Below are 23,245 nucleotides of genomic sequence, written 5' to 3'. Positions count from 1 at the left end.
AGGTGCATTTATACGGAGACTTGATTACACACAGGTGGATTGTATTTATCATCATTAGTCATTTAGGTCAACATTGGATCATTCAGAGATCCTCACTGAACTTCTGGAGAGAGTTTGCTGCACTGAAAGTAAAGGGGCTGAATAATTTTGCACGCCCAATTTTTGAGTTTTTGATTTGTTAAAAAAGTTTGAAATATTCAATAAATGTCGTTCCACTTCATGATTGAGTCCCACTTGTTGTTGATTCTTCACAAAAAAATACAGTTTTATATCTTTGTTTGAAGCCTGAAATGTGGCAAAAGGTCGCAAAGTTCAAGGGGGCCGAATACTTTCGCAAGGCACTGTATTTCTAAACATTTATTTGAAAATCCAAAGTTCATCATCAATATAAATGACAACACTAACCGGTGTGAATTTAGAAAACATGAACACTAAATGGGAACAAAGTTTGCGTGTGTGTGATGCTTACTTATGCTGTCTTACAAACAACAAGCCTGTGACTCTGCTCTTTGCAGACGGGTGTGTTGCACTGAGAACAACAGCAGCTGACTTTTCTATCCTTTGCGCTTGGGCAGAGCTGGCACCTCTTCCTCTTCTGGCCCTGGCTGCTCTGAGTGGTGGTGGCATGGCTCTCTTTCATCACCCCACAGCTTTCTATTGCCTCAGTTCTTCTGTGGAGATGGGAGAACCTTCCAGAAGGACAAGCATCTCTGCAGCACACCAACAATCAAGCCTTTATGGTAGAGTGGCCAGACGGAAGCCACTCCTCAGTAAAAGGCACATGGCAGCCACCTAAAGGACTCTCAGACCATGAGAAACAAGAGTCTCTGGTCTGATGAAACCAAGATTGAACTCTTTAGATAGAAGGCCAAGTGTCACGTCTGGAGGAAAGCTGCTCATCCACTGTGACGCAGTGTTCACTCCAGTAAGACCCCTTTTTACTCAGTCTATTTGACTGGTTTTCACTCTCCTCAGAGGGGGAGTACTCACCATCTATAGAATCATCTAGGACAGCTGGACTACCAGGTGCATTCACAACTCCAACTTTAGCCACAGGCACATAGTCTGTGCCATCAGAATTGGATACCTCAGATTCTGAGTCAGAGGCAGCAATGGCTTCCTCATCCAGCATGTGTAAAACCATTTTGGTAGTATATCTGGCAGCATTCTTATGAGCCTCCTTATGATACTCCTTTTACTCAACGAATTAAAAAGGATAAATGAAAACGGTGATTAATGAACATTATAAACAAGATATATGATAAATATTTGATTAACTACTTTGATTTTATTGTTGTAGCAAAAAGAATGTGCAATGCAGTGGATTCCATAAGAAATACATACGGGTCATATTTGATCCACATTTGAAAACTTGGGGTAAGGAATTCCTGGAATGTTAGATAATAAAAAATAAAAAAATGTTTTTTTTGGGGGGGGGGGGGGGGGGTCAATACAGCAACAACAAAAAACATTAGGCCGGGTCATTTTGATCCGGCATATGCATCCTAGGGTTAATAGTCTAAATTAAAAATTCTGTTAAGATATGACCCCCAACGTAATCTGTTCTTGAAATTTGTAGTCTATGACATTTCAGATTTACAAACAGGTAGTTTGAATGTAGTGAACTACTTTTTAAAAAGTAACTTTAGGTAGCCTTTTACACTCGCACCTGTACACGGGTTGAAATTGGCATATTTGGACACTGATAAGAGTGTACATTTCAACACAGTGGCTGTACAGGAACATGCTATACCTGACGTCAGATCTCAAGGGTCTCCGCTTCACAGATCTGTATAGGTTTTGACTGACAGCCGTTCTGAAATTGAAAGCCACGCGCTACTGATGCTTGGGCTGACTCATAACCTGCAGACCCCACAGTTAAATTGCAGGGCAGGCAGGTTTAGGGTCATGAAATATTGTGTGGATGAAGGGCGGGTGGGTGGCGGGTTGAATAAAGAGAAAACAATAGCCTACTGTAGCCTACTGTTCAGATGGATTAAATGGAAACTGAAATCTGACTGTAGGTCTATAACCTTAAAATGAATTCCTGCAGAATTAAGCATTTCTTCCATTAAAATTATACACCAAATGTAGGCAAAATTAAGACTCAGGAACAGGAGTGGAGAAATATTATTTCTTTCTTTCAGCATCTTGAGAGAATGTGAATGCGCAGTTAGATACCTTCTGTAGAGGTGCTATCTTAATCAGCATCATAAAAGCTGATTGTAATTTCAACCACATAAAATATACATCCAAGCCGAACTGAAATCTTATCAGAAACAAGTTGGGTCGTTTTCACAGCTTTCTGTTTCCTTTCCTTACATTTTAGTAGCATTTTCCCACCGGTCCCTTAAATGTCTTTGCTCCATGAAAGAAGCGGAGATGACAGAAAACTTTACCAATGTCAACTAGATTGAAGCATTCATTCTATCGGTTTATGACATTCATCTGGCGAGCAAGGGTTTATTTAGTCACATATAATGACAGAAGAGAAGCTGCATGGATCTATAGCCAAATAGCCTACGAAAATGTCAGAAATTATAAGTAGAAACATATCTAAATCAGGAAAAAAAGCATGGACCCCTGTCAAAAATCTTTCTGCCGTCTGACTGTAGCCTACAGCAAATGTGTTTCTATATTATGGGCTTATAGTCAGGCGGGTGAGGATGGGTTATTAGCAATTGCGAGCGTGTGCACCCCCATCCATGCGCGACAAGAAGTTGCCCCCATCCCTCCGCTTATTGGGCAGTTTTAGCTACATTTTGGTTGTCTAAGTCAGGGAAATGCTGTAAATTAAGAGGACTATGTATTTTGAAAGTTGAGACCATTGAGATTATAATACATCAACCGGGTAACCCGTGATACAAGTATTCGAAGTCCTTCACATGGATGGCTGACTCAACCAGGTGACCTGGTTGAGGATGTTGGGATATGACATGGAAACCAGCCACTAGGGGCAACAGTGAGCACTGTTACCTTCAAGAAGGTTTCGGTTTTGCTAGAGCGGGGTTTCCCAAACTTGGTCCTCGGGACTCCAAGGGATGCATGTTTATGGTTTTTGTCCTATCATTACACAAATAATGAACTAATGATCAAGCTTTGATCATTTTAATCAGCTATGTAGTGTTAGGGCAAAAAACTAAACGTGCACCCTTTGGGTTCCCGGGGACCGAGTTTGATCGTGCCAGGGTGTTGTGGACAGAGATGGCAAATGGGCGTACGCATCTGCCTCTGATTCCAAAGGTTGCAAGTTCAAATCCAACGATAGAAAGTTTTTATTTATTTTTGTTTTAAGCCTATCCCAAAACTTAACTCTTTCCTTGGGGTGGCAGGTAGCCTAGTGGTTAGAGCGTTGGACTAGTAACTGAAAGGTTTCAAAATCTAATCCCCGAGCTGACAAGTTACAAATCAGTCGTTCTGTCCCTGAACAAGGTAGTTAACCCACTGTTCCTAAACTGTCATTGAAAATAAGAATTTGTTCTTAACTGACTTGCCTAGTTAAATAAAGATAAAATACATTTAAAAAAACATTGAGTTAATGCCTAAACTTAACCTTAACCCTAAAAATTCAGAGTTAATGCCTAAACTTAACCTTAACCCTAAAAATTCAGAGTTAATGCCTAAACTTAACCTTAACCCTAAAAATTCAGAGTTAATGCCTAAACTTAAGATTTCAGAGTTAATGCCTATCCTTAAGATTTCGGAGTTAATGCCTAAACTTAACCCTAACCCTAAAAATTCAGAGTTAATGCCTAAACTTAACCTTAAACAATTTGACGTTTGCAACAACTTTGAAATTTGACATTTGAGAATCATGGATGAACGTCTAATTCTGAGATATAGTTAAGTAAACAATATGTTTCTTATGGGTAGTTTAACTTATTCCAGTGTGAAGTAATTGGTAGCTTGGTAAACTATATTTTCAGAGTAGCTTCCTCAACACGAATTAAATGTCTTATCTGCATAAACCAAATCACATATAACTTTAAATGAACTTGCTTCTCACAGAGAAGCTAAACTAAACATGCTTAATGTACTAAATATACTAAACTACATGTATTAAATGTCTTAATAACAGATAAAAAATAAATCCTGAAAAATCCTTATCTTGAAATGATTATCAGCATGCTAATGAAAAAGAGCAATAACTGAATATTCCCCAAATAAATAGTTTATTTAATATTTTTATGTAGCTACAATATTTACATGAGAGAAATGTGAACACTATGGGTTATGGGGATTTTAACCTTAGGATGTTTAACTTCCAAATGTTCATGAACTAAGTGATTACTGATGAGAAATTAGCTTTCAACCAATTGAAGTGAAAAAATTATAATATACACACAAAAAAAACTATTGCCTTTTTGAGTGAACTTTGGAGATGGCGGCCTTGTGGAAGTCCTTCGTCCAAAGCTTAATAACTGAATGCACTGAAACAATCAGAAAACACAAAACCAAAACAACATTAAGATACTGAAAACAATTACTGAAAACTTGTTCTATTTTGGCATCTTAGATTCAGTGGCTAATGGGAGGGTTTGGCTTTGAAATCTAAAACGTTGTAACAGCTGGGGTCAGCTTTGCTTCTTTCTGAAACTTCCATTCTATATTCTATATTTTCAACAATAAATCAATTATTCTGCCTTGTGTAAATGCTATACTAATTTTAAAAAATGTAGCTAGCATAACCTGGGACTCAGGCCTATTAAATCTACATTTAAATATGTGGCCAACTGTTCCTAGAGAGCCACAGTATATGAGATATTTCTGCAGCAAAGCGGCAACACATTTGATTCAAACTAATCAATCTGTGTTTTTGCTTGGTAACTGTTTGCTTCTAGACAGAAAGAGAGAAGGAACAACACACGATCAACAAGAGCTAGAAGTTTAAAGAGCAATTAAATATCTATTTTTTTGCAAAGAATAAATGTATAGCAGGCTACATTTATGAGAATAATACATGTATGCATTTGCTTACCTTATCAAGCTTGAAGAAGATTACATTACACTCATTTATCGCAAAAGAAAATGAATGCACCACAAACATCTTTCCAGGGTGTTGATGCATCCTCTTCCCAATGCAGCCTCTTTCAACACGACGGGTAGGGGAAGGGTATCCATCTGCAAAAGTTTTGCTCTGATGTCAAGTCAGCTCATATTTCTTGTTGCTACTTTAACTTAGCTGTTAAGCTAGCTAACATGGTACTGAACAGTGACGCTAGCATATTGACATTTGTTATTACAAGACAGCAAGTCTTTACCTAAACATATAACGTTAAGTGTTTAGGTAAATCATTAGTTAGCTAGCTAGCTATCACATTAATTGTGCAAAAATATGATAGCACTGAGCCAGCCAGTGGCGCTGACAGGTTGCAACAAGATGTGTTTCACTCTATCCCATAAAACATGACACTGCTAAACAGGCATCAATTACATAACACGATTTTTAATAAGTTAGACACTCACTGTACAACTTGGAAGGTAGATCACTTCAATGGATTTTTCTTCTCACACTGACTGGTCATCAATGCTTACTGGTCTTGGAACTACTTCTGGCAAGCTGTTTGCCACTAGTGGCATTACATACTAATGTTGCCTAAGGTTTGCTGCAGATTCACCACTGGTGGCAAACATTTGCAAACTTCTGGCGACATTTATTTGCAGCAAATTTGCCACAAACTTATTTTTGTAAAGGGCAGCACAAGCAAAAGTCAATATTGAAGGACAATATAAGCTTTTTAAAGCGGGATTTAATTAAAGTCAAGGATGGGGTCAACTAAATGTTTTAAATCAGGAAGTGAATTGAAATTTAATTCAAAAATGGAAAAATCGTCATTGTAAAACATTTGGACAATTTGTATTTCATGAAGTAAAATGTTCATTTTGAGTTGACCCCAACCCTGATTCATGTACCAAGTGAACGTTCATGAAAATTAACAGAGGGTTTGGAATAGACATTGATGGGATGGGATAGCATTGGCATGTCTCCAGTGGAGGATGTCTCCTTCTCGACAAATGACTGTAGTCGAAGTTGTTGTTGTTGGAGCTGTTGAATTATGGAGGTAATAACATGAGTCTGGACTCATGGAGACTGGAGACAACACGTGCCTGTGCACACACAGTGGCAAGTCCCATGACTCAGACGAGAGCGAGCGAGGCGAGCAGACATTCCTCCCTGGATGGCAACAGACTAAGCACATTGTTTTGGGTGAATTAAGGTGTTCTCCATGCTGACTCCTTAATTGCTGTCTGTCTGATTTCCTAATATACAGGCTCAAAGTGGCATAACAAAGGAGGGTAAGACTACATCTTTAATGAGATGTAGACTGTAAAGCTTCAGAGATATGTGATACGTATTTTGTAGATCAATTAATCAATCAATCAACAAACCAATCAATTGAGTACCAGATACTTATCCTCTCTTATTTATGTTCACAGTGTACAGATGGCTATACATTTGACATGGAACGACAAGAATGCAAAGGTAAGAGGTGCTTATCCACACTTTGTCAAATGTCCTTGTACGTTTCTGACTTAATGAATAGATTGATTAGTAGAGGAATTGAATAGCACTGTGGAAAATATACGATCAGTTCTAGCAGACACTGATGCAGTATGTGTATACCAAGAATACCCGGCAGTCTCTATGGGGGTGCCACAGGGTTCAATTCTTGGACCGACACTCTTCTCTATATACATCAATGATGTCAATTCTAGCTGCTGGTGAGTCTCTGATCCACCTCTACGCAGATGACACCATTCTGTATTCTTCTGGCCCTTCTTTGGACACTGTGCTAACAACCCTCCAGACGAGCTTCAATGCCATACAACTCTCCTTCCGTGGCCTCCAATTGCTCTTAAATACAAGTCAAACTAAATGCATGCTCTTCAACCGATCGCTGCCTGCATCTGCCCGCCCGTCCAACATCACTACTCTGGACGGTTCTGACGAAGAATATGTGGACTACAAATACCTAGGTGTCTGGTTAGACTGTAAACTCTCCTTCCAGACTCACATCAAACATCTCCAATCCAAAGTTAAATCTAGAATTGGCTTCCTATTTCGCAACAAAGCATCCTTCACTCATGCTGCCAAACATACCCTTGTAAAACTGACCATCCTACCGATCCTCGACTTCGGCGATGTCATTTACAAAATTGCCTCCAATACCCTACTCAATAAATAGGATGCAGTCTATCACAGTGTCATCCGTTTTGTCACCAAAGCCCCAGTATATTACTCACCACTGCGACCTGTACGCTCTCGTTGGCTGGCCCTCGCTTCATACTCGTCGCCAAACCCACTGGCTCCAGGTCATCTACAAGACCCTGCTAGGTAAAGTCCCCCCTTATCTCAGCTCGCTGGTCACCATAGCAGCACCCACCCGTAGCACACGCTCCAGCAGGTATTTCTCTCTGGTCACCCACAAAACCAATTCTTCCTTTGGCCGCCTCTCCTTCCAGTTCTCTGCTGCCAATGACTGGAAAGAACTACAAAAATCTCTGAAACTGGAAACAATTATCTCCCTCACTAGCTTTAAGCACCAGCTGTCAGAGCAGCTCACAGGTTACTGCACCTGTACATAGCCCATCTATAATTTAGCCCAAAGAACTACCTCTCCCCCTACTGTATTTATTTATTTTGCTCCTTTGCACCCCATTATTTATATCTCTACTTTGCACATTCTTCCACTGCAAATCTACCATTCCAGTTTTTTACTTGCTATATTGTATTTACTTTGCCACCATGGCATTTTTTTGCCTTTACCTCCCTTATCTCACCTCATTTGCTCACATTGCATATAGACTTATCTTTCTACTGTATTATTGACTGTATGTTTGTTTTACTCCATGTGTAACTCTGTGTTGTTGTATGTGTCGAACTGCTTTGCTTTATCTTGGCCAGGTCGCAATTGTAAATGAGAACTTGTTCTCAACTGCCAACCTGGTTAAATGAAGGTGAAATAAATACAAATATTGATGGTGGAGGTGGTGGTTTTCCTGGTATACCCATGCTGACTTGGTGGTGTTACACTGACCAGACCTGTGTTGAAATACATTTTTTCTTTCAACCTGGAGTGACATGTGGATGGTATTTGCACTTTTGGGGCTATTCCACTGGCAAACTCAATCAAGCACAGCTTAAGTAGTTGAAAGAAAACATACCGTGGCTTACTATATGAACCCAGGTCTGTCTCTGACGGCGGTCCTCCCTTTTTCAGACATCAACGAGTGTACCACGGTCACCGACGCCTGCAAGGGCGGCATGAGGTGCATCAATCATTTCGGAGGCTACTTCTGCCTGCCCCAGAATGCCCAGATCATCGTTAGTAATGGTGACGACGAGCCCACCGTGGCCCCTCTGGTGGAGGAACAGCCTCCTCTGGCACCCGCCCCTGCTTTGCCTGTCCAACGGGTCATCCAGAGCTCTTTCCAAAGCCAGGGCACCATGCAGTGTGCTGCAGGGTTCGTGGTGGACGACCTCAACTACTGCCGTGGTAAGAGTAAGCCCATGCAACTTAACTGGGGTGTGTTTATTAGGACTAGGGCACACTATAGTAAAAATGTTGAAAATGAGTGTTTCTATTTGGACAAGTACCCTGATTCATTATGGAAGTGTCCAGCATCATTTTAATCCTGCATACAAATGTCCCATCAGTCCCTGACTGATGTAATTTGAAGTATATAGGAATGGATCTGCCAAACAGTTATAAGCGGACTGTAGTGCAGTGCAGTTATACAAACTCAGTAGTAAGGCTACAGTACAAACTCAGCATTGCAGGGGCCCTAGTTTAAATTAGCAATACCAGCAGGCAGATTTCCTTCTGGAATACTACCGATGCTAGTTTATGAACAGATATTGAGGCAAAAGATAGTCATCTCAGATTGTCATTCAGTCACATTCAAGATTCATTCCAATTGGAATTCATTCAAAATGATTGCAGTCCCTTTTCAAGTTTAGAGCACTTTGTATGAAAACAGTTCTAGTGAAAATGCAATTGATTGAACCGTTTATGCGCTATCTGCAGGTTATGAAGATGCATTGTATTTGATCTGTAAAGTGGGGAACCACTTAACTTCCATTTACCCCTTTGCTCTTTTTCTTTGGATGATGGATTTGCAGCCGTCATTAAAGAATGTCATAATTTGTGTGTGTGTGTGTGTGTGTGCGTGCGTGTGTGTGTGCGTGCGTGTGCGTGTGCGTGTGTGCATCCTCCAATCTCCTGTTGGCAAACTGCGCAAGATTTTAGTCAAGTTGCAACATGCCAAATCCTGGCGGTAGAGGGAAACAATTGCTGTTACATAAACCATTCAATCAGTATGGGGCTACAGCCAAGCTGAGCTCAGGGAAGGAAGGAGCTGATCGCCAACAACACATTCCTGAAACATATTTTTTTCTCATTTAATCACAATGTTTCTTTCATCAGAGGGACTGTCTTTAAGTTGGAGTGATTCACAAACTAAAGGCAGACAGATTAGTGGTATTATGATATGTACTGTACAGTATTATACAGTGTCAGATACAAGATAAATCCCCTAAAAGAATGGCATTAGTAATTTGCATTGATACTTTTCCAGTTTGTCATCACAATCAAAACGTACACTGTAACCGAGGAAGATTATTGCAGTGTCTTGTTCTTACAACTGGTAAACATTTGCCACATGCTACATGCGATTCTGGTAACTAATGCTAATAAGACCGTGGCACTTGACCATGAAAACAAGTTCACAGGGCTGGATTCAACTCCAGCCTTAATTCTTCAATGTTTACAGATCTGGAAAGGCTTAAGCAGTGTAGTGGTATAGCTTCATCAAATTGCTTGCACCTTCCAGATCAGCGAACATTGAAGGGCTAGGGCCAAGAGGAAGGGATAGGGAGGGAATTGGATTAGTGATTTGTCATTTCTCCCCGAGGAAGGAAGGACATATTTCTAAAGTGTTGGAACAGAGCCTGATTATTCTATTGTTCAATACATTGACTGTAAGGTTCAATAGCAACTGGTTATTGAAGCACTACAAAGAGGAGACAACCAGCAGACACTGACTACAGCCAGAGAGGACTTTGGTGGTGGTGCATCCTTTCATCGCACATCTCATCCACCTCAGACATGGACAGATAGATGGGTCTACCAAAACAGTAGTCACGACATCACTGCATGTGCGTACTTATGGGCTTTAGTCTTTAGCATTTGATTTGGTCTGCGGCATATTCTTTCAGAAGCTTAGTTCCCGTGTTTACTCTCGTTCATAATTTCATCCCTCTTTTATCCCTATCAGAGGCCATTGAACACAAAGGAAGAGCTGGTGCCCTTCTCAAAACAGTAGTTTCTCATCCTGGATGTTGACATATTTGAAGGGGGGGGGGGGGGGGGGGGAGGGGGGCTTCCCTCAGTAGTCCCCTTGCGTTGAAACATTTTGAACCTGACACCTTGATGGAAACCGAATATATATGGGTGCCTGGCACAGCATTCTTGCAAAGACACGGGGATCTTTGTAAACCAAGCTTTTTGTTTGAAAAGTGCTCGTTTTGGAGGCTGGGGGTGGGTGGGGGAATATATGTGCATAGACTGTAGTGCGGTAGTATTTCAACATTGTAGTTTTGGCAAATTCTGGCAAGAAGTACTGTATTTGAAGGTGTCATGTTCTTTGCACTGTTATTTCTGGCACAGTGTGTTAATTATGCTATTATGCTACATAAAACTCAAGTTTGATTTTAGGATTGGTTCACCTCTGTCAGCATGTCAACTTTTCACTGGTCTTAATTCATTTCTGTGAAACAAAGGTTGTAGGGCGACAGTATTGTCACTTCTTCACCCCATACTGTACATGCTGAGTGGAGGCCAGCTTTGATCATTAGGGCTATTCACCTCCCAATCTGGGCCAAAAGCAGGGTCAGCCGGGCTTCGTTAAGTGTGTGTGTGTGTGTGTGTGTGTGTGTGTGTAGTTGAAAGGGGAACTTGTTTACACAGACTTACAGCCTCCAGGATGACAATTCTCACATTGTGTCCATCACTGTCGTCAACAAATTAGTTACATCAGCAGGGTAAGAGTAGCCTGGTCTCAGATCTGTTTGTGCTGTCAATGACCTTAGGATTTGGCAATAAATACAGCACAAACATATCTGGGAGCAGGCTAGGGTATGAGGGGATCGGTGCGTTTAGCCTTTGAGCTTTCTGTACAGACTTGGTGTTCTCTCCCACACATCTAACACCTCCAACTCCCTGTATATGAATTCCCTATTTTTAGTTCTTTGTATATAGAGACCACCCCGGAGTGGGATTGGAAGGGAACACTGTCTGTGTTGCATTCAGAAAAATGCTTTTGTTGAGCCAGGAAACGGAATATCAGGGGTCCGGACTGCAGAGTGTGTTTTGGAGCAATTTGTCCCATGTTATTTTTTTAGATAACAAAAATAAATGGTAAAACATGTAGGGGGGGGGTGATTGGGAAATCATTTTGACATGCAACCAATGTGCATTTTACATTGAATTCAAGGAGTGAAATAATGTTGTACAAATCCCAGAGATACTCCCCACCCTTTCCACCCCTGGGTGTGCCCCCTGAATCATAATGAATAATAGTACCAAGCAAACAGAAGATGTAATCAAATCAGGTGAATTCAGCTGAAGTCTGTTTTTGTTACATGAAGGTTCCTGGTGGAGAGCCAGACACGATTACCAGGATGGAACACGGGAGCCTCACTGTGGTGGCAATCCGCCTGGATCCTTCTGACGGTCTACGGCATGCTGGAGTCTCAACCACTTGTCCACCGCAGGTGCTTCGGTCTGGCTCGGTTCCACTACGGCTCTCCAGGGCTGGCTGATATCCCAGGACACACTGGAAGGGGGTCAGCCCGGTGGAGGAGTGACGCAGTGAATTCTGGGCGTACTCCGCCCAGGGAAGGAACCGGCCCGTGAATTGGGGACCACGGTCGGAGACGATGTCCTCTGGAAGGCCATACTGCCGGAAGACCTGCTGGAACAGTGCCTCAGCGACCTGGAGAGCCATAGGGAGACCAGAGAGAGGGATAAAACGGCAGGATTTAGAGAATCTGTCCACAACAACCGTAATAGTAGTGAAACCATCAGAAGAGGGGAGATCAGTGATGAAATCTGCAGGACTCCACACCAACTTACGGGGGTCACCCTTGAGGGGAGAGAAGAGGCGATGGTGCTGATGTTCTTAATGAAGCGACTGTAGAAGTTGGGAAACCCTAAAAACCATTGTAGTCCCTTTATGGTGGTTGGGACTGGCCATGACTTGACTGCCTCAACCTCCATTTCATCCATAACTACTCCATGTGGGCTGATCGGGTATCCGAAGAAGGAGACAGCGGCTTGATGGAACTGGTACTTCTCCGCTTTGACGTACAGGTGGTTCTCCAGGAGGCGTCCCAGGACTACCCGGACTTGGGCGATGTGATCCTCCAAGGTGGCTGAGTAGATCAGGATGTTGTCGATATACACGACCACCTGACGCCCAAACATGTCCTGGAACACCTCGTTCACAAATGCCTGGAACACCAACTGAGCGTTTAGTAATCCAGTACTCATAGTGCCCAGAAATCATGCTGAAGGTCCAGTTTAGTATAAAACCGGGCCTCACAGAGCTGTTCGATGGCAGCCAGCACCAACAGGAGAGAGTAGCGGTACTTGGTGGTGATTGAATTGAGACCTCTGTAGTCGATGCACGGACATAGACCTCCCTCCTTCTTGGCCACGAAGAAGAAGCCTGACACGCAGGGGAAGTGGATGGGCGGATGAAAGTCTGTTGGAGAGCCTCCTGGATGTACTCCTTCATAGCCTTGGTTTCAGCCACCGACATGGGGTAGACGAGGCTGCGTCGAGGCGCAGAGTCTGCCAGCAGGTCGGTGGTACAGTCCCAGGGGCGATGAGCAGGGAGACAGGTGGCACAGGTCTTGGAGCAAACCTCCCGGAGATTCTGGTAAACCTCTGGGATGTTGGCATGGAGGGCAACCACAGGACTATCGACTGACATGGAACCACAGAGTAAGGAAAAGCAGGTCTTTCGATATCTTTGTGCCCAGGCAGTGATCTCCATCCTCGACCAGGAGATGGTGGAGACGTGACTTTGGAGCCACGGGAGGACGAGGATGACTTTGTGTAGGGGTGCCTCGATGATGAGGAAGGGAAGGCTTTCTTGGTGCAGGGGTCCTACGGTGATAGTGAGTGTTGCTGTGATGTGTTGGATTGTGCCAGATCCCAGGGGTTGACTATCCAGTGCTTGAACCGGAAAAGGAGAGGAGTTCAAGTAACAGACGCATCTCAACATCAACTGTTCAGAGGAGACTGTGTGAATCAGGCCTTCATGGTTGAATTGCTGCAAAGAAACCACTACTAAAGGACACTAATAAGAAGAAGAGACTTGCTTGGGCCAAGAAACACGAGTAATGGACATTAGACTGGTGGTAGGTGAGACGCTGAGTAGGTGAACGGTTGATCTCCTCATGTGTGGTTCCCACTGTGAAGCATGAAGGAGGGGGTGTGATGGTGTGGGGGTGCTTTGCTGGTGACCCTGTCAGGGATTTAGTTAAAATTCAAGGCACACTTAACCAACATAGCTACCACAGCATTCTGCAGGGATACGCCATCCCATCTGGTTTGCGCTTAGTGGGACTATAATTTGTTTTTCAAGAGGACAATGACCCAACACACCTCCAGGCTGTGTAAGGGCTATTTGACCAAGAAGGAGAGTGATGGAGTGCTGCATCAGATGGCCTGGCCTCCACAATCACCCGACCTCAACCCAATTGAGATGGTTTGGGATTGGACTGCAGAGTGAAGGAAAAGCAGCCAAGAAGTGCTCAGCATATGTGGGAACTCCTTCAAGAATGTTGGAAAAGCATTCCAGGTGAAGCTGTTTGAGAGAATGCCAAGAGTGTGCAAAGTTGTCATCAAGGCAAAGAGTGGCTACTTTGAAGAATCTCAAATCTAAAATATATTTTGATTTGTTTAACACTTTTTTGGTTACTACATGATTCCATATGTGTTATTTCATAGTTTTGATGTCTCCACTATTATTCTACAATGTAGAAAATTGTAAGAATAAAGAAAAACCCTTGAATGAGTAGGTGTGTCAACTTTTGACTGGTACTGTAAATGCCAAGTTGTTCTCACAGAATATCATAATGGATGACCTTCTGCAATTTCTCTTTAATTTATTAGTCCCTCCTTGTCTTGCAGATGTGAACGAGTGTGAGGGGAGCAATCCCTGTCAACACCAGTGCTACAACATCATGGGCTCCTACATCTGCCAGTGTGAGCAGGGTTATGAGCTAGCCTCCAACCAAGCCTCCTGCCAAGGTACTGCAACTCAATATTAGGAAAGTGTTCCTAATGTTTGGTATACTCAATGTATAACTATCAGTACCTTCATTTATCAGTACCTTATTGATAATGTATACTGATACAATTTTACAATCCCCCCCGCTCACACCTAATATTTTCTTTCCTGAGAAGTTTCTGTCAGACTCCCTTTAAGGGTTGACTACGCAATATTTATTTATTCGTAGATATTGATGAATGCGCCTTCTCGAGTTACATGTGCCAGTGGCAGTGTGTGAATCAGCCCGGAGGGTATGTCTGTACCTGTCCCGAAGGATACCAGCTCCAAGGCAACCGAATGTGCCAAGGTAATGTGCCTGTTTCAACTAGTAAAATATCTAGCCCTCTCTTACAACAGCAGGAAGTCGTACATCATAATAATTAATCTTAATACCTTTAACCTGAATCCCCAATGATAACTCATTGGCTTTCGGCCTAGATTTTTACTTGTATCTTGGTATAAAGTCAGTATTGACACTTGATTGATTAACTAACAGTCCATGAGATAGACATGATAGTTTGAAATGTAGTTTTAAGCTACGCATTGCTTGTTTACAAAGACAACAAGACCGTTGTACTAAGCTCATAAGCTATTTTAAGTTATTTTCTTATTGAAATTACCATTGACTACATTTTATCTCAGTAACAACATTTTCTTTCCATTAACAGACATAGATGAGTGTGAAACAGGAAACAACTGCCGCGAGGACGAGATGTGTTGGAACTACTTTGGCGGTTTCCGCTGCTACCCCAGGAACCCTTGCCACGAGCCCTATGTGAAGACAGGAGAGGGGTGAGTAATGGTCCGGTGAAATGCATGATGATGATCACATGATGAGTGAACTGGACTGGGACCTGAAGTCTTAGTGGGCTAACACAGTCTTGTGGGGTGCAGGAGACCCAGGTTCAAATCAATGTCAGCAAGACAAAAGAGCTGATCGTGGACTACTGGAAACAAGAGTCTGGAACCAACAGGACCCTGAACAGCTTCTACCCCAAGCCATACGACTGCTAAGTAGTTAGTTAAATAGTTAACCAAATAGCTACCCGGACTATCTGCATTGACCCTTTTTTTTGACTCATCACATACAGCACCTTCAGAAAGTATTCACACCCCTTGACTTTTTCCACATTTTGTTAGGTTAGAACCTGAATTTAAAATGGATTAAATTGAGATGTTTGGGTCAATGGCTTACACACAATACCCCATAATGTCAAAGTGGAATTATGTTTTTCGACATTTCTGCAAATGAATTACAAATAAAAAGCCTTGAGTCAATAAGTATTCAATGCCTTTGTTATGGCAAGCCTAAATACTGCATGTTCAGTAGTAAAAATGTGCAAGTCACATAATACATTGCATGGACTCATTCTGTATGCAATAATAGTGTTTAACATGATTTTTGAATGACTACCTCATCTCTGTGTTCCACACATACAATTATCTGTAATGTCCCTCAGTCGAGCAGTGCATTTCAAACACAGATTCAACCACAAAGACCAGGGAGGTTTTCCTATTGGTAGATGGGTAAACAAAAAAGAAATGTGACATTGAATATCCCTTTGAGCATGGTGAAGTTATTAATTATACTTTGGATGGTGTATCAATACACCCAGTCACTACAAAGATACAGGCGTCCTTCCTAACTCAGTTGCCGTAGAGGAAGGAAACCGCTTAGGGATTTTACCATGAGGCCAATGGTGACTTTAAAACAGCTGCAGAGTTTAATTGCTGTGATAGGAGAAAACTGAGGATGGATCAACAACAGTGTAGTTACTCCATAATAATAACCTAGTTCACAGAGTGAAAAGAAGGATACCTGTACAGAATAAAAAATATGACAAAACATGCATACAAAGTGTTATTTGGGGCAAATCCAATACACAATACAACACATTACTGAGTACCGCTCTCCATATTTTCAAGCATAGGGGTGTCTGCATCATGTTATGGGTATGTTTGTAATCGTTAAGGACTGGGGAGTTTCAGGATTTAAAAAAATGGATTGGCACTAAGCACAGACAAAATCTTAGAGGTAAACCTTTTCCAGTCTGCTTTCCACCAGACACTGGGAGATGAATTCACCTTCCAGCAAAACAATAACTGAAACACAAGGCCAAATCTATACTAAAGTTGCTTACCAAGAAGACAGTGAATGTTCCTGAGTGGCCGACTTACAGTGTTGACTTCAAAAGTTTCTACTTTAAAATCTATGGCAAGACCTGAAAATGCTTGTCTAGGAAACGATCAACAAACAGAGCTTCAAAAATATTTTTGAAAAGAATAATGGGCAAATGGTGCAGAATCCAAGTGTGGAAAGCTCTTGGAGACTTACCCAGCAAGACTCACAGCTGTAATTGATGCCAAATGGGCTTTTACAAAGGATTGACTCAGGGGTGTAAATACTTGTGTAAATGAGATATTTCTATGTTTCATTTTCAATAAATTTGCAAACATTTCTAAAAACATGTTTTCACTTTGTCATTATGGGGTGTTGGGTGTAGGTGGGTGAGAGGGAAAAAATCAATTGAATCCATTTTGAATTCAGGCTGTAAAACAACACATTTTTAATAAGTCAATGGGTAAGAATACTTTCTGAAGGCACTGCACTCTGCTGCTAATGTTTACTATTTATCCTGTTGCCTTGTCACATTATTCCTAGTTATATGTACATGTCCACCGCAGTTACCTCGTACCCCTGCACATCCACTCGGCACTGGTACCCCGTGTATATAGCCAAGATATCCTTAGTCATTGTGTGTTTATTATTACTTTTATTACGTGTTATTACTTTTCTATTATTTCTATATTTTCCTTCTCTCTGCATTGTTGGGGATTAATTATTTCACTGTTAGTCTACGAAGCATGTTTTATTTTATTTTTTTTATTTTTTTATTTTACCTTTATTTAACCAGGCAAGTCAGTTAAGAACAAATTCTTATTTTCAATGACGGCCTAGGAACAGTGGGTGTTCAGGGGCAGAACGACAGATTTGTACCTAGTCCAACGCTCTAACAACTAGGCTACCCTGCCGCCCCATGTGACGAATAACATTTGATTTGATTTTGAGGATACCTTTGCCCGTGCACTAAACAACCTTACGCATGTGTTACTTTACGCAACAACAAAAACATTTACACAGCTGCTGCTCCCCCGCTGTTCCCTCACTCAATCTTCCCGACATGATCGGCATGATGTATAAACTCATTTGTCTGTTGTAACTGTAAGGTTAAGATTACATCATTTGAAATATAAGCAGGAGGCAGCCGGGCAGTGTAAGTAGTGTTATTTGTCCCGCTTTTCAGTCAGTATGTAGGCTCCAACATAAGTTACACACATTGGTGGGGAGTTACAGACAGCATGGACCACATGGGGAAAAGTGTCAGCTAAAATGACCTCATAGCTAAAACTACATGTATTAAAGTGCTAAAAAAAAGACCATTTACACAAAACCACATGGACCACATCAATAAAAGTGCTAGCTAAAAAAAACACATACTGAAGTCAAAACCACAAGGACCAGATTGATAAAGTGTCTGCGAAAATGACCACATAGCTTAAAACCACATATATGCCACATGTATAAAAGTATCTGCTAACGTGACCATACCCAATGGTTCTCTCTGTCTCTGCATGTCTGTAGGCGTTGCAGCTGCCAGTCGCTCACAATTTGCCGAGGCCTGCCGCCGTCCATCGTCTACAAGTACATGAGCATCTCGTCGGAGCGCTCCGTCCCAGCCGACATCTTCCAGATCCAGGCCACGAGCGTCTACCCTAACATGCACAACACCTTCAGGGTCAAGTCTGGCAACGAGGGAGGAGAGTTCATCCTCAGGGTGAGCCCAGAGATGTTTCAGTCACTCAACAGGCATTAGCGTTACCATCATGTCAGATGGTGTCAGCATTTGTCACTTGCTTTTCTACCTAAGTGGTAGCGTAATTGAATGATCTCTCGTCTACTGTGTCATTGAAACACTTATTTAAGGTAGGTGTTGGTTTCAGATGTTTTGGCTGCCCTTTGCTATTTAGGGAATATCTTGTGAGATTGCATTTTGAGTGGACAGTCCCTTTAATGAAATAATCGTTTGACTTCCCCTGATTGCTATCCCTTACCCTTAAATGGATAGCTCACACACATTTCCCACTTACATCATTATTATTGGATACCTAAAAAGTAGTTTATAGGTAGGTTTGAAGTTAATATTCTAATATTCGCACCCAAAATTATGCTAATTCTACTGGGATTGGTGTGTTTCCATCAAACTGACTTCTTGCAACTTAAAAGCTGTGCATAATGACGTAGTGCACATAAAAAGGTACTTTGTCCTGTACCTTTTAATTTACAGAATAAATTAAACAGTTCTATGTGTTTCCATCCCACTTTGAACTTGGTCGATAGAGTTGGCACAAAAAGTCTGCGATTAACAGCCAGCTCGTAGACACTGCACATAGTGCAAAGGAAACATGATGAGATTATGGATAAGTGCGATATCATTTTTATTTGTCAATTGGCAGCCATGCACCGATCATCATGTCACCAGCATACAAATGAAGACCCTCAATATTTATTGGAAAGGAGCATCAAGGAAAACAGAAAGGAAAACGCTGCACACTGCTGCTCATGCTCCCGGGTGATATTTATTTACAACAACGTTTCCACCCTTAGGTCTTCATCAGGCATACATATCCCAAGTGGGGGTGGAAGGTCCTATATATATAGGGGCAGTACTCAGTGACATCACTTCCTGAAACAGGAGGTAAAAAAAATGTAGTTTCACAATATTAACATCCAATGTATCAAAATATATGATCATGCACAGGGAATGTGATCAATATTTACAGAAATATGCTTATACCTAAAATATTAAATTAGGATAAAAAAAAAACACAATTTAGACATATGGAAACTATAAAAGTCAAATTCCTCTCAATGTCCCCTCCCCTGTGTGACATATTGACCATTTCTATTCCAATGTATCTCAGAGAACTAAATAGGATGTCCAGCTTGTTCAAAATGAGCAGCAACCAGATTTTTTTGTCTCACCTGTCCGTATATTTCTGTGGTGCTCACTGTCTCGAGGCTTCTAAAAGTTTTCCCTATATAAAACAGACCACAAGGGGACATTTCAACATGTAAATAACATTGATGCGGCTTGACGTACAAATGCAACTCATTTACCCTCCTCCGCACAGGACAAAGATTTAAGATCAAGGGCCTGATTACCTGCATGTCCACCAATGCTATTTACATGTTGAAATGTCCTTGTGGTCTGTCTTACACGGGGGAAACCCTGTAGCCTAATAAATCGTGGCGTTTTCCTTTCTCTTTTCCTTGAGTTGGCCTACAACTCCAGCACCTGTGGAAAGTACATGGGTGTGCGTATGCTCTTCAGCTTTCGCAAAGGAGCATCAAGCTCATCACTCTGAACTTTCACCAGTCTGTAAAATGTATCAATACTTATTCATCTGTAGCCTAATAAACTGTGCATTGTTTTTCCAAGTTGTAGTAGAAGGACATTACAACATAGCGTCTTGTGACGGCAAATTTACTGCGACAAATGCGCCAAAAAAAAGGGGGTTTTCACTGCCATTTGTTGCATTATCTATTTCACCGATTCGCCCCGGTCTAGCGTATTTTGTTCTATCAACATTTTAAGAATGTTTATCGACAATTGCTGTTCCCATCAGACGTGTTGAACATTGTTTTATCCAACAGGTACTTTACTCGCATTAAAATGGTTGGATGGAAACATGGTTTGTGGACCTGGAGGGTCAGCGACCCCAGATTTGTACATTAGCGTTAACATCAATGAGTGTAAAATAATGGTAGTGGTAGGACCCTTGTTAGCATCCTCAGAACATGCTAACTAAATAATCCCTTTAACCTACCAGCGCTCCAGCAACGTCAGTGCCATGCTGGTGATGACCAAGCCGCTAACCGGACCGCGGGAGCATGTGGTTGACCTGGAGATGGTCACACACAACAATGTCCTCAACTACCGCTCCAGCTCTCTGCTCCGGCTCACCATCATCGTGGGACCCTATGCCTTCTAAGTTCCAGTTACAAATTGCTCTTAGGCACAGATCTTAAATCAGTTTACCCGTCCCCATATCTCATATTATCCATTAGAGGATAAAAGGCAAAACTGGCCTTAGATCAGTGCCTAGGGGCACTTTCATCCTACTCAGCCCTCTTACTCCCTCCTAGACCATCACAAGGCCTAACACTCTCTGTACTGCTTGGATCTAATAGAGATATCCACATACTCTCTGCAAGGGTTTCCCATTCATGGTCCTTGTCCTGTGTTGGCTAGTTTTCATTCAAATGGATGGCTGTATAAATTGGGATTGAATGTATATTGTCTGATCTGCTGGTTGAGCACTGGACTGGGTGAAATTGTTTTGTTTTAGCTCAAAGCGTGTAGTCCTTTCTTGGAGATGGAACCATTGGTTAATTGCAGTGAAAACCAACACCCACACATAGCACATACTGGAGGAGCAGGAGGGTGAAATAGCCAGGCCACGATATAGTCACTTTATGCATCACTGGCTAATGATAACATTGTAAGAGCATAACATGACTTAAACTGAACACAACTCTTTCTTACTCATCCTTTGCTAAACGTACGAATTGCACTGTAGCAGGAGAATGAGTTCTCGTCACATTTGAAATCGTTGTGAAATCTCTCATTAGTCTAGTCAAGATGTGTTTTCCTGCAGAGAAATTACCCCGTGTTTGAAATCACACTTGCCCTTTTTATCTTTTACCATAGTTGCCAAGTGAGGTTCACAATCACATCATATCCCCTTTAAGATCACTGATTTTGTTTGTTTGGAGAGCTTTTCATTGATGTAGTTGAAAAGAAACGTACAGTAATGCAATGTGATGTCAACATAAATACCAATTGTCGTTGAAAAGAGACATATCTGTTTCAGTTATCTTGAAGAGAGATAATCTCTATTGGACGGACTATGAGCTTCTGACCAAACTACGTGAGATTTTAGTTCTGGGTTAACCGAGATTAGAAGAGAGACAAAGGCACCTAAAACAGTCAAGCTTATTGGTGAAGTGTGATTTAATGGGTTACAAGTGTAGTGATTTGGTGAGGACTGTGATGGAACCGTTTGCAGTGTGTAGTAATCCAATGGCATCCTTAACGAATGGAAATGTATGATCACGTCAACCCTCATCGGAGAGTTGCTCGGCAACCTCTGTCCAATGGGAATAAAGCAATAATGCTTTTGGACGCAAAAGTGATATTTTCAGGAAATCATTGGCAGTGTTGTTTGGTCATATAGGCAGGGGAATTGTTGCTTAACATGTCTGTATGTGTGCCAGAGTGCCTCTTGATCCTGCACAGAACTTCCAGTCAGCGATCTGCCACAAACAGTTAGTCAGGTCATTTCGACACAGAGTTCCTTTCATAAGGAGTCATTGAATCACAATTTGAGATTAACTCTTGTTTTTTTAGTAGAGGATTTGACACCATGAGACTTTTTAAAATAAATATAATGTTTGACAATCAACAAGGAAGCTCAATTGAATCAAAAGGTTCCCACTCCGAATTACATGCAATTTCAACTGTGTATGTACTATATATAGGTAGGTACAGTGTAAGTACAGTATTCCATATCTCTGTGGTTGGAACAGTCAATTTGAACAAATGTCTGTTTATAAAAACTGTTAAAAAGGTAACAGTTGAAGACCTACCATAAATAACAATGTGTACCTACACTGTGGTTGCAATGTCTATATAATATACCTATATAATTACCATGTAGATACATAGTTCTGGCAACAATATTATGTGGAAACAAATGTGGTTACATTCCAATATGAAAATTATTTATTGGGGTGATAATAAAATGTAATTGAAGACTGAAAATTGCCAATATAAATGTATGTCTTATTTTATACGAAGGAAGTCCATGTGTAGCTCTAATATATAAAACATTCATGCGACTTAACATTGTTATATATATTTACACCAAGCACAAGTTTTTCACAGATTTTGAGAATATTCACTTCTTTTTTTTCTTTTTTAAAATAAAAGATACATTTTACTTTGTCTTAGTCATGTACTGTTATTTATTCAAAATAAAGATCTAGTAAGCATACTTGAAGGAATAGATAGTAATAATAATAACAATAGATAGTTTTACTCTTGTCATATTACAAATGGACAACAACTATAGTCCATATCTGTGCATCATACAAAATGCCTTCATTTTCCATTACGTTTCTATCTGCACTGTCCACAGTTTGTCCACTGAGCTGCCCTCCTGCTTTCTCTTGGGCTAGAGTATAGTTAACACATCATTTCATTATTTTAGTCCCCATGCCACATTTTAGATATGACATACTAACTAGACACTTTATGTAACAGTATAACTTTAGACCGTCCCCTCGCCCATACCCGGGCGCGAACCAGGGACCCTCTGCACACACCATCAACAGTCACCCACGAAGCATCGTTACCCATCGCTCCACAAAAGCCGCGGCCCTTGCAGAGCAAGGGGAACTACTACTTCAAGGTCTCAGAGCAAGTGACGTCACCGATTGAAACGCTATTTAGCGCGCACTATTCCACCGCTAACTAAGCTAGCTGTTTCACATCCGTTACACTCATCCCCCTTTTGACCTCCTCCTTTTTGCCCTTTTGCAATTATGTTAGCACAGCTGAAAACTTGTCCTGATTAAAGAAGAAATAAAACTGTCCGTCTTTAGACTAGTAGAGTATCTGGAGCATCAGCATTTGTGGCTCAAAATGGCCAGAAACAGACGCCTCACAAGACCTCAACTGGCAGCTTCATTAAATAGTACCCGCAAAACACCAGTCTCAATGTCAACAGTGAAGAGGCGACTCCGGGATGCTGGCCTTCTAGGCAGAGTTGCAAA

General features: G+C 41.5%; 1 protein-coding gene across 1 annotated transcript in view; it reads left to right on the top strand.

The window, feature by feature from the left end:
* LOC110493800 (EGF-containing fibulin-like extracellular matrix protein 1) overlaps positions 1-22,410 on the top strand; it is a 28,165-nt gene extending 5,755 nt beyond the window's left edge. The window contains exons 3-9 of the mRNA XM_021568292.3: positions 6,439-6,484; positions 8,223-8,498; positions 14,205-14,324; positions 14,534-14,653; positions 15,015-15,138; positions 17,990-18,182; positions 20,239-22,410. Of these exons, the coding sequence (XP_021423967.2) occupies positions 6,439-6,484; positions 8,223-8,498; positions 14,205-14,324; positions 14,534-14,653; positions 15,015-15,138; positions 17,990-18,182; positions 20,239-20,400 (1,041 nt within the window). The 3' untranslated portion in view covers positions 20,401-22,410. The remainder of the gene's footprint in view (positions 1-6,438; positions 6,485-8,222; positions 8,499-14,204; positions 14,325-14,533; positions 14,654-15,014; positions 15,139-17,989; positions 18,183-20,238) is intronic.
* Positions 22,411-23,245: the final 835 nt, after the last annotated feature.

Source organism: Oncorhynchus mykiss, chromosome 17 (genome assembly GCF_057628025.1).
Source record: "Oncorhynchus mykiss isolate SJ-2025 chromosome 17, ASM5762802v1, whole genome shotgun sequence".
NCBI classification, from domain to species: domain Eukaryota; kingdom Metazoa; phylum Chordata; class Actinopteri; order Salmoniformes; family Salmonidae; genus Oncorhynchus; species Oncorhynchus mykiss.
Note: the sequence above shows the minus strand (reverse complement) of the source record. Positions and strands in the feature narration are given on the sequence as shown.